Source organism: Egretta garzetta, unplaced genomic scaffold (genome assembly GCF_000687185.1).
Source record: "Egretta garzetta isolate BGI_Z169 unplaced genomic scaffold, ASM68718v1 scaffold536, whole genome shotgun sequence".
Classification (NCBI taxonomy): domain Eukaryota; kingdom Metazoa; phylum Chordata; class Aves; order Pelecaniformes; family Ardeidae; genus Egretta; species Egretta garzetta.
Window position 1 is genome coordinate 1,164,572 of NW_009260068.1, and position 12,572 is coordinate 1,177,143.

The 12,572-nt window shown below is 42.2% G+C and overlaps 1 protein-coding gene across 1 annotated transcript in view; it reads right to left on the bottom strand.

The window, feature by feature from the left end:
• The window catches only part of MCU (mitochondrial calcium uniporter), a 103,741-nt gene that overhangs the window by 2,333 nt on the left and 88,836 nt on the right, over positions 1-12,572 (bottom strand). The window contains 6 exon segments of the mRNA XM_035896677.1: positions 1,738-1,936; positions 2,375-2,483; positions 2,486-2,530; positions 5,646-5,750; positions 6,688-6,858; positions 11,613-11,682. Of these exon segments, the coding sequence (XP_035752570.1) occupies positions 1,738-1,936; positions 2,375-2,483; positions 2,486-2,530; positions 5,646-5,750; positions 6,688-6,858; positions 11,613-11,682 (699 nt within the window).

A 12,572-nucleotide genomic window follows, 5' to 3' on the forward strand; every position in this document is an offset into this window, starting at 1 on the left:
GGGAGGGAGCAGAGGGTAGGGGAAGCAATGAGAAACAGAGAGGGTCTTGCTGCTGTGCAAGCACTGTTCAGCAACACTGGTGTGTTATCAAGACTGTTTTGGTCACAAATCCAAAACACAGCACCATACCAGCTGCTATGAAGAACATTAACTCCATCCCAGCCAGACCCAGTACAGTCACGCATTGGCTTCTCTACCAGTATGTTACACTCCAGCAGTGAGTTACCATCACCTCCCTCCTGTCCCAAATGCGTGAACCCTTCCATGCAGAAAGAACAAAAACTAACACATTTCAGGGCTCCAATACTGACAAGTTTGTGGGGAGAAAGGGAGAAAAAAAAAAAAAGCCATAAATAGCAGAAGAAAGCCTTTGTAAGATGGCCCTTACCCTCTTTTTCTTAAGGTCATAAACACACAATGGCTAACTAAAGCAACAATAGTTGCTTATGAGCTCATCTCTTAACCCAACTACATGGGTGAGAACAAGAATCCACTACCACAGCTTTTACCAGGCATATTCTACTGCAAAAAGTCACAGCTTTTTAGGGCATGCAGATAACTTGGAGCAGCAGAGCTGTTCACACCAAATCCCACATAGCCTCTAGAAAGCACAGGTCTGCCTGCTGCAGTTAACTCTCCCTTGCACTGGAACATCACAGCCCCTGTGTCTGGTATGCATCCAACCATCAGGGCTGTCAGGTGGAGAAAAGCCGCACTTCAGAGTCAAGCCATCCCTGAAACACTGAGATTTTAAGTCTCGCAGAAGAAGTACTAGTTTATATTGACAACTTGATTAAAACATCAAATCCAGGTCCAAACATGGCAGAAGTTCCAACCACACTTGGCAGAAACTATAGCAGGAGCCCTGACAGGGGCATGTGTGTCCTCAGCCCCCAAAACGATGCAGCTGACAGATCGCTGGGAAACCACGCTGGAACACAAGGCCACCAGAACAGATGCTGTGGGTGACAGTAGAGATTCTTTGAACCCTCCCTCAGATTTAGGTGGGATTATGAAGTTTGAATAGGAGTGCCGAGACAAACCACATACTAGAAATCCATGCAGAGTACGTCACAGCTACAAGGATCCGAAGAAGCACAGCTCCACTCTGCATGAAGATTTTCAAACACTGAAGCAGGTCTATTTTTTAAAAGACTGAGCCCGAGAACCAACAGATCTGGAACTGCACCAAGGGGCAAGCATTCAAATAGATCTGCTTCATCTGGATGAGTCCAGATCCACAAAATAACCGAAACAAAAGCATTCCCAATATGTTCCCTGCACCTTTCTCATCTCTCTAAAAAGGCCAGCACCTCATGTCAGAGAGGTGTGCTTCCCTGAAACTCCGTAGGTACCTCATGTACCCCTAGTTTAGTTGGGCCGATAAATAACAGCACTTGGAGACCTCCAGTGCAAGTCAACATGCGTCAGGCTGTGTGTGCGCAGAAACCATTACCTGCCAGCAGATGAACCTGTAAAGCTAAAGCAGTTGATCACAGAAGGTACACAAGCATTTATGGTTAGATGACCAGGAAATCAGCAACGGCCACCACCAGAAAACTCCACAACCATACACCACTATCCTGGACAGCAACAATTAAGTGGCACCTAGGTTCTTGACAGGATGAGGAAGGGGCAAAATAACATCCAACAGGCACAATTTTGCTATTTGTCTAGGGAGTAGAGCTCAAAGCAGTTCTTCTATTGAAGTGTCAACGTCAGCACAACAGGTCCTACCTGGCGAGTCATTACGAAATAAGCATACATTGCCATGGCACTACCATAGGTGATGAAATAGGTGACTGGTTCCATAATGTCCCAAGAATACTCCCACCAGGTTAGGCGGGCCAGAATCCCAAACTGAGTGGCCATGTAGGCCAGGCCTCCCCACAACACCAAGGTTGTCCTCTTCTCTGAAAATGAGCTCCATCCTTACCTGCAGGAGACAGAAGTACATGGCTTGTATTCACAAAAATAATTATGTTCATATAATTAAGAAAGAATGTAAAAATAACCCCTTGTATTTATATTAAACGCTAAGTGGTTTGAGACATATGAGTCTAGGTTATGCAGACAAATCCAGACTGCTTCTCCATCCATATCTTGCCTTCATCCATATTTTACTCTATGTTCAGAGATGTTCCATTACATTAACCCCAGTCTTTATAACTGGAAGTGAGCTTGGTGGTAAATACAAAGCAAGGAAACAAAATACTTCCACAGAAACCAGAAACAGGCATGGTTTGGCATACACTTGGCGCATCTTCCACTTCAGTGATCTTAAAGCTATTTGAGGCATGCCAGGGACCTAATTAAAATCTTGAAATAAATCAAGGCTGCATTTGGAGGATAAGTAAAACACAATGAGAAACACCTCACTTTTTCTAGTGGTGCTAGTTGCTCCTTCAATTCCTCTAGTCTCCCTATCAGCTCCTTCTCTTTGTTCAGCTGGTGCTCTTCAATGCACAAGGCGGTATAAAAAATGTCTTGACATCATTCAGCGTCGTTGCATTTTCATGGCTTAAGAGCTCTGGAAAAAAGAAAATAGACTGCTTCATACTCATTTAGCCACAGAACTACGTACATACTTTTCCAAAACTGCTATTTGTCTGCGCAGGAAATGCATGAAACTATCTTCTCAACAAAGAAGCCTTTGGAAGAGCTCCAGCACTCTAAGACAATGCAATTTCTTCAACAGAATGAGAGGCTTTATTATCGGATATTTCTAAAATTTGATAAGAACAAGGAAAAGATACACATGCTATTAGCTTGCTAGGTATCAACAACTACTTCTGATCCATATTTATATACAAGACTTAACAAAGACAAATGAACAACTAAACTACAGTATGATTCATCACACCAGCTGTCAAGAAACAGCCGGAATTCAGACTACAGGCCATCAGCAACCATAGTTATTGATGACAGCAACCGAAGATCTTGGGTTAATGGCCTCAGAACATGCAGTCTTACGATAATTATTTTGAGTACCAATGCCAGGAACTGTTTCCCACTCTGTGGGCAACTCCATGCTGTGCTGCCTACAGGGCAATGAAATTTAAATAAAGACAGTAACAGGGCCACCAACTGAAACTGCCTTTATCCCTGCATTTCAACACAAAAAGGATTCCTAAAAGAAATCAATTTGCGAAAGCGTTGTGACTAGTGGCATTGTATTACACACTCCATATGGAAAAAAACCCCAGTTCCAAATTAAAGCAAAAGAACTCAACATCAGCCAAATAAGAAAAAAAAAAATTTTTAAATTATTTTTTTGTAGCATCCTTTGGCTTGTACCTTAGGTTTTCTTCTCAAAATATTATTTTACCAATGCATAAAAAGCTGTGGACAGCTTAAGTTTTAACACCAGCAGCTCAAGGGAAAGAAGTGACTCAGTTGTCTGTGCCAAGGCACAAGAGAAAGCATGCCACATCCCCCTCCCAGCTAAAGGGCTCCTGTTCCCCTATGAAGGAAAAAAAAAAAGCAACTATCGAAAAGTACTTAGTATCTAAGATTACAGCGTTCTGACATTTCCATTTCAAAATACACAGGGTGATTTTGTAGAAATGAAAAAGCAATAGCTGGAAAGTTCAACAGAACTAATCTCAGTGCCTATTTACGGGCACATTCATTTTTATACAAGCTAATTATAGAAATCTCTTTGGCAAATGAATCAGAGGCAGCAATTTCACGTAACCTAGGTGATCCCAGAGCTCACCTACCAGTGCAGATCGGGTGTATCGTACAAACAAGCCAACCAAAGCCACACCAACTCACTGACACAGACTTTGCTCTCCCAAACATTAGGTGAGTGGGATGTATGAACTGCCTTACCTTGGGACAGCAACTTCTCCAGTGCAGAAACAGACACCATGTTTGCATTCTCATTTAGTTGTATTAAAAATTACAGACTAGACCAGCTAGGCTTGATACCATCACCTGCTCTCAGGGGCTAACAGTTGGAAGAAGTGTTGAAATCCTCACCCCACTCCTCTGGCTTACAATGTCTTTAAAGTGTGTGAAAACACCACATTCAGGGGACAGAGCAGCAGGGTGAGAGAGTAGAGAGTAACTTTTTGTGTGCATGCAGGATACCCAGAGATTTAGATATCCAGTCTGAATGGAGAGATTTCTGTTAAGGTGCTTTAAGGAGACTGGAAAAAGACATCTCTAGTGGAGGTCAGTCTAACCCACAGACAGGGGAGAAATGGCATCTCACTAATGCTGCACTCCCAAATTCCAGAATCTCCCACATGCTAAGGACAAGTGGCTGCACAGAGTTCCCAGAGTCAGAAATTTATTTTTTACTTGGTATTTTTATATTGTGAACAATAAAATGCTAGAATATATTTTTATTGTTTTCCTTGCAAAAAGGTCCTTGGAAGCTAAATACATCTACAGGAAGATGGTGTGTATCAGCAGATCTTCCTAGAAGTCAGCCACCCAGGGTAGCCTCAGATTCAAAAGTCGGTCGGCCTCTCGATTTTTCATAGATCAACTTCCTTTAGCATGTTGTCTGTTTCAGGCTGCTCAATATGGTAAAAGGAAGGTTAACAGTTTCCTCCCAGCTTTTGCTTTATGAATGATTTTGTTCATTATCTACTGCTTGAAGAGGGGCATGGGAGAGGAAGGCCCAAACTCTAGGGAAAACATCCTGATAAATAGGGGAAGGCATTTCCACCACCTAAGCTCAGCTGGACATGCAAGTCAAGTTATAAATTCTTCCTAATTTGTTTGCCTGTCTACAGGGCTAAAAATTCCTTTTAGAAAAATACTGCTTGTAAACTTCACATTACTGCCTGCAACCACAACAGCCCAACAAGGTAGACAAAAATCCCCCACTATCTGTGAGCCAAGCAAGAAGCAAACCAACATTTCCAAAACTGGTCCTTTTCTTTAGGTCCTCAGCAGTAAGTATAGGCATGCAAGAACCAGGGGCCTAGGAGAAATAGTAGACAGTAGATGAAAATACCAAGTTCCTGCCTCCGCCAGTAACCCTGGAGCATCTCAAAAGCTTCTTGCAAGTTTTCACATCTTCAAAGTTACAGAAGTGTCCAAAGTCCATTATTTAAAAGGATTTTCTTCTTGATTTAAAATAGGTTGGTTTCCCTTCCTATTTGATTCTTAGTAATGTAACCTTGTAAGAGCACGATCTCATTTATTTCACTGTTTGTTAGCTAACAAGGTTTCAGGGTTTATTTGCAATATTCAAAGTACCACACTTAAAAGGAAACAATGTTAACTGTCAGGTGAGGGAACAATTTATTCTTCCAAATCTGATAATGTAAGTTTCAATCTAATTCTCATTTTGTATTGTACTCCTTCAGAATGAGTTCAATTAAATTACTTTTCAGTAGTTGGAAAACAAATCAAAAAATTTAGAAATTAAAAGAAATTTCTTCATTTATTCCTCTTATGGGGGGTACTGGCTTTGAGCAGAATGAATATTTGGTCTGCATCGCTGACTACTCTGATTACTTGGATATCACTAAATCGGGCTCCAAGAGCAGGATTAGAAACTGCAAGGCTTCCTTTAGCAATAACACTTTACATTCTTGAACAAGTTAGTAATGCACACCGCAGTTAAACAGGGAACTGAATAGTGAAATTTATTTCTGATGTTTACCAGAACCAGGCTGGTTTACCTCTCTTTGGTGGTCTAACAAGGTACGTGACATCATTGATGATCAGTTTGAAGTCATCCAGCAGAAGCAAGTCTATGCCTGTGGAAGAGGCGACACGCGTGCCATCTGTAAGGCAAACACAGATGACTCATTAAACAGTACAAAGTACCAGAACGTGCTGTGGCTAAACAAGTTGTAATGCCATCCTAAATCCAGTTGTTGGACTTGCGCGTATCCTCCCAGACAATTCTCTTTGTTAAGATGGATATATACTTTGGGAGACCTTACAGGGCAAATACTAGCTGAGCTACGCATGCAGCTGCTTTTCTAAAGTTGTGATGTTTTGGGTCATCTTATAAAAAGCAGTTCACTTCATTCTACACATTTTGAATATTTTACTATGTTTTGTGATACAATCCACTTAAGTGACCTGCACCTCTCCCCACTAGCATTAGAAATTATTATTTCAGTCTTGGGTATTGGACAGCTTTGACATCACAAACCCAGCAAACACCTCCCTCTCAGGCCAAGGCTTTTAAGGAAATATCTGCTTTGACAGCACTTTCCTAAGACATCCTCACGGTGTTTCAGAGCTTTGGTGGCTAGCAGATACATAGTAATTGAGCAAAACATAGCAAAATATGACATTAAGTGAAATATGACTGAGTTTTCATAGCTAAGCAAGATACTATTTCCCTTGCACTACCTTTTATACCCAATTCCTTACAAATCAATTAGAACCTCTACATAGGTTGCATAGCTTCTATCTTTCCAACTAAATAGTAGGAAACTCACCAAAACCAGACATTAGTCTTAATGGAGCTAGGCTAAGCATTAGGACCGTTGTTCTCCTCCTGCACTCTAGAGTCAGGTTTTCTTGGCAGACCTGACTACACAGGGACAGCTAACTAAATATTCTTACTCTAGGAATGGCATTTTTACCTTCTACTTTTTCAGGAATGTGCAAGAACTCACCCCAAAACAAGCTTTTACTTAAAAAGCAAAAGGCTGGATGAAAATAGCTGGCAAGCAAGTAAATCAATTAGTTTATAAACAACAGTACCTGCTGAGTAAATTGCAACCCGATCAATTCCTCGGTCCTCTGCTTGCAGCTGTTGTAGGAACACACCAACGGAGTCTGAGATAGGCTTAAGCGTGAACTGGCAACGTTCACGCCGGGATGGAAGATTCACAGAAATCACAGGTAACCCGTTTTGGTAAACCACTGTCACTTCTACAAAGACAACAAAAATACAAATTTAGCATTAAAAATTAATGGATCTTCTCATAACAGTTCTGTATTTGTCCCATGGAAGAAAAAGCAAACATGGTTAGGAGCTGAACATGAAAGAGACTTTAAATTTTTGCTTCATCTTTTATCAAGAGATGCGTCTCCATCAAAGAAAAACTGAGGGACGTCAGAAGTTTTCACTCCCATTAACTCAGCAGCATCTGTTAAGCTTCCTGTGCTTTGGGGAAAAGTAGAAGATAGTTACTCTAAGCACAATCACATTTATATTAAAGATAACATGATATCTGAAAGCCACGACATGGCAGCACAAGTATGTTCTGATTAGTTTTAGAGAACCTAAGGACTATGGAAGACAAAACACTGCAATTTATGAGGATTTATAGCCCAGAAGACAAAGGCAGACTGTGTATATTAGGAAATGTCAAGGAAGGACCTACTTCAAAAACCTTTTCATTCTTGTTTAGTTCTGGTTTTCTCATCTTTGCCCTAAGGCAACAACAAATATTTAAGAGAATATGCGGTTGTAGGAGCAGCACTCCAAGTTTAAGCTTCAAGGTCATTTCATCTAAAATTCATGGGATCAATTCACTTTGTACTTCAGAAGATAGACATTACTACTTTGGTGTAGATAAAACATTCTCCACCTCTCTAGTGCTGTTAAGAGCTTTTTCAAGAGCATTCTTAAGGATTTCAGTGCACCTTTCTAAAATTTATGGTAGTGACCTGTATGAACTGTAAGCTAGTTATTTTACTGCCAGAAAAAAAAAAAGCCCACTGTGTGCTTCAGGATATCCAAACGTAGAAAAATAAGAAGTTCATATTCCCTAAGCTCTCTACTGAGTCACAAACAGTCGAAATTTTCCCCCAGTGCAGTAGTTGCTAAGATATAGCAGCACATCTAAAAATGATTCACTTTAGATTGCTCCGTATTTTTCTTATGTAAAAACACAAGGTCTTTTTTATTGCACGGAGCATTTGCCACGTCTCAAGGACTGTGCAGTCACACCCACCCACGCTACATCTGGCTTAGGATTCCCACCTGTGGTAGCTTTGGCCAACCACACCATCTCCTTAAACTCATCTAACTCACATATTGACACACCAAGTCAATTTAAGCTGACAGCATCAAAACTAGTTGGTCAAAGAAATCAACGCAGGTAGAAATAGAAGCAAATATGTCATTTTAACTACCGACCGACACCATTTCTCAGCATGCCACTGTTCAGGAAGTTTTGCCACCAACGACCTTTGTGCCTCCCCTTTCCGTGATTTGCTGCCAGATGATGAACTCATCTATCACGGATGCGTTTGCATATTAAGACAAGTCTTGGGGTGAGGTGCCTTTCCAAAAAGGGCAGCTCACAGAAGTTGAGAAAGGATGCACCAAAGTACACTTTTACAAAGCTGGATGAGTTACAGAATCACAGAATCGCAAGGGTTGGAAGGGACCTCGGGAGATCATCTAGTCCAAGCCCCCTGCTAAAGCAGGCTCTCCTAGAGCATTCTACACAGGACTTCATCCAGGCGGGCTTTGAATATCTCCAGAGAAGGAGACTCCACAACCCCCCTGGGCAGCCTGGGCCAGTGCTCTGTCACCCTTAGAGTAAAGAAGTTTTTCCTCATATTCAACTGAAACCTCTTATGTTTCAGTTTGCATCCATTGCCCCTAGTCCTGTCGCTGGACACCACTGCAAACAGACTGCTTCCATCCTCATGACTTCCGCCCTTAAGATATTTGTACGTGTTGATGAGGTCCCCTCTCAGTCTTCTCTTCTTCAGGCTGACGGAGGAGAGGGGGAGGAGAACCTCCCTCGCCCTGCTGGCCACGCTCCTTTTCATGCACCCCAGGATGCCATTGGCCTTCTTGGCAACAAGGGCACCCTGCTGGCTCATGGTCAGCTTGTCGTCTACCAGGACTCCCAGGTCCCTCTCAGCAGAGCTGCTTTCCAGCAGGTCAGCCCCCAGCCTGTACTGGTGCATGGGGTTTGACCTCCCCAGGTGCAGCACTCGACACTTGCCCTTGTTGAACTTCATCAGGTTCCTCTCTGCCCAGCTCTCCAGTCTGTCCAGGTCCCGCTGAATGGCAGCGCAGCCTTCCAGTATATCAGCCACTCCTCCCAGTTTTGTGTTGTCAGCAAACTTGCTGATGGTACACTCCGTCCCCTCGTCCAGGTCATTGATGAACAAGTTGAACAAGAATGGGCCAAGTACCGAGCCCTGGGGAACTCCACTAGCTACCGGCATCCAACTGGATGCTGCCCCGCAGAGTTCTCTTGGGCTTTTGAGTTGACCATCATGTGCCTTCATGAATCCAAATCAAGCATTCAAAGGCTTTTTGCCTCTTCCAGGGGACTGTTATGCAGTGCTGACAAAGAGGTTCTCACATTGTCTTTAAAGACTAGGTGGAAGTCACCAGGTATGGACATCTAAAATGACCAAAGCATCTTAAGAGGCCCCAGTATTTGGAAGTCTATAAATGCTTTTCCTCAAGACTCAGACACCTGAGAGGATTTTAGTAGCTTTAGCGTTTTGAAGATTAAAACTCAGAGACAACAGTCAGATACTCACTGAAAAAAATAAAGCAAACCACCAATTTATTTGAACAGTTCGACAGAATTTCAAGCTCCTTAGCAGCAGCTGTTATGACACCAGCTATCAGATTTTTGCATTCTTTCACTCAAGTATTTGAGCAAGAGACTGGTAAGAAATAGATCAGCATTAGCGACACTTGCAATAGCAGGCTCAGGAGGAATGATCAACACGTTTAGAAGCTTAAAATAGCGACTTAAGTATTAAATTCATTGGTCCTGCAAGCAGTGTATACAACATTAACTTATGTACTGCTTACATAACCACAAGACATGAAAAACATTCTTTATTTAAAATACTACCTTGATTATACAGGCAGCGAGCCAGTTCATTGTAGAGCAGAACAGATAATAACGTCTGCACCAACACTCTTCCTGCATATCCCAGTTGGTACAACACAACAACCACAGCTCAGTAAGTCTGGAATTACAGCTGGTTTAGGTTTTCCTTGCAAAAAGCTTGTAAAAGTAATTTTCTAGCCTAATTCACTGGCGGGGGAAGTCCGTAATTCCAGTTTGATCCTCTCATCACCTCCCACACAAGTGATGTCTGGTCAGATTTTTACTGCATTGGAGAGAGAGGAGCTCAGAGGCAAATAAAAAAAAGAAAAAATCCGAAGGACGTGTCAATAACACAAACCTAACAGACAGCAACAGACAGCTCCAGTAAAAGTTATTAACGAGGCACTGCGATGCGGTTGTCTGCCTTGCTCTCCTCTGCTCTGACAGCCCTGCGGACTGCCTGCATGAGGGCAACTACAAGTTACCAAGCGGACAGAGCATTTTGGCATTTCACTAATTATAGAGTTAACATTTTGGCTAATCTTCACTGATTAAATTTTAAGCCAGTATTTAAATACATGGGACAAGTATAAGAAAGTACTGTATACAAGTGTCTTGCAGTTACATTTACAGACACCTACAACCTGGCCAGGGATGCTGCTAAATAAGACCATGGAGGATTTTAAAAGCTTCACATGCTACATGAAGCGTGAGCTTGCTTTGAGGTATGAATTCTATCCAAGCACCACAAAGTTTTGACTCAACCATATGTGCACCAGTTAACAGGTCATTCATATTTTTTAAAGATTTCTGTTCTTGCATAAGAACAGCTTAAGCAATACATTAGGTCAAAACAAGGTATGGTAAGAAAAAGGGTATGGCCAAAGAAAGCCAGCGTTGAACATCTACTACTGGTAAAGGTGAAGTTATTGGAAGAAATAACAAGAGAAATACCATGTACAATATGAGAAGAGGTAAAAAAAAAAAAGTTACGCAAGTAGCTACGCACTTACGTTATCCTCTCAACCTTACTCCTGTCCTCTACACTTCTACCTGTTATAGCCTTCAGATTTTAATTTTGAGTTCTCCACAGCAGTCACGTTCTCTTTGTGTTTGCACACACTCACTATCCTGGCAGGGTAATTGTGCCGGAACCCTTTACTTTATTAGCTTTCAGGCTTTATTAACATGCCTTAATGGGGAGGGGATCCAGTAACCACTTGTGTCAGTCAGCGTAAGTGCTCTAGGCTTTGTGCACAGCATGTGGATGTTAAGCAGGCAGTGGTCTCCAAGCCATTTGTTTCCTCTTTGCATTCTGGCATACTGAGATTTTTTTTTTTAAGTTCCACCTGTGCATTCTTTTGCATTACATTATGACGATGTTATCAGAAAAGCTTACTGTCTGACCTGTCCCAGAATTTAAATGAAGGAACAAAATCGCCTTGGCTTCACAACTTATTCACTGCAGCAAACGGTGCTTTCAGCAAGTAGCTGGTAGGAACTGCGTGTTCACGACACAAATAAAGTTAACAGGGCACATGGTAGCCTGAAAAGGTAGGCATCAGACAGACCTTGTAGCTACAGCAAGAAAGAGGCTGGCAAGAAAATATTTGGATGGTTGCACGCAATTGTATCTTTCTTTATAAAGCCTGCCTGGTTTTGTAAGGACAGTTATTAGAAAAGTGGTAGAAAAATGGACAATTTCCTTAATTCTTCTTGACTGACATTGCTCGCTGTCCCTCCCTTAGTTCAAAACTGGATTCCCTCCTAGCCAAAAACCCCTCAAACAGAAAAGGTGGTCAGGGAAAGTGATTTAAGTCCGTGAAGTCAGAAGTGAGCCCCGAGCTTCTCCTTGTCAATACTCACCATCAGAGGGCACTACCGTACTGCAGTAGACCACTCTCACACTCTGCCAAGGAGAAAGCCTCTGATGCACCTGGAAAACACAAGCACAGCAAAAAGGACAAATGTTCAGTGCCTCTCGTCTGGCAGAATCACACCCCAGTGCCACCTCCTGTCCCCCCCTCCTCTGCCATCACCCACCCCGGTGGCTGGGCTAGGGGTGGCCCAGGGGCAGCAGCCACAAAGCAGGGGCATCAAGAGCAGCCTCTTCTCTGCCCATCTGCCACCCAGCAGGGCCTCCCCCCTGGGCCAAGCTCACCTCGCCACACCTTCAAGTGAGGATACATAACACAACAGCTGTGATTTTTCTTCCTTCCTTAATGTAAAAAATGTTATTTTTAAAGCCACGTTGAGTTAATCGGTTTTAAGAAATCGATTCCAATTACTACAAAGACGTGGAAAGGAGAAAAAAAAAAAAAAATCACACAACAGCATCCGCCTTTAAAGGTTAAAAAATGAAGTATTAGCCTAGCACTGGGGAAGGGTTAGGGAGCTGTGGATTAAGAGGTTCATTCTCTTAGGCTGCTTTCTGTGCCATCGCGTATTTTTTTCTCGTCCTTACAGAGAGGAGCCAAACTCTAAGATACAAGTAGTAAACATGCCTGTTCACAGAAGAACAAATTGTTCAACATAAAACCCCAAAATTGTGATACTAAGCTATTAAAAAAAAAAAAGCCCAGTAAGAAGAAAGCGCATGCATGGTTCGTATGTTCTGCAACCTTGGCAAGGGACTAATTTGTTCATGAAAATATAGAATCAGGCTGATTTCAAGTCTGTCTTCTAGGATGAGTTATACTAGTTACATACTAGCCCTTCCCCAACGCTGAAATTACAACTCTGGCAGAGAAGAGCCCAATTTTAAAAAAAAGAATAAGGCACGACACCAGCTCCCATCTGTCTACGATGGTATATATTTCAGTGCTT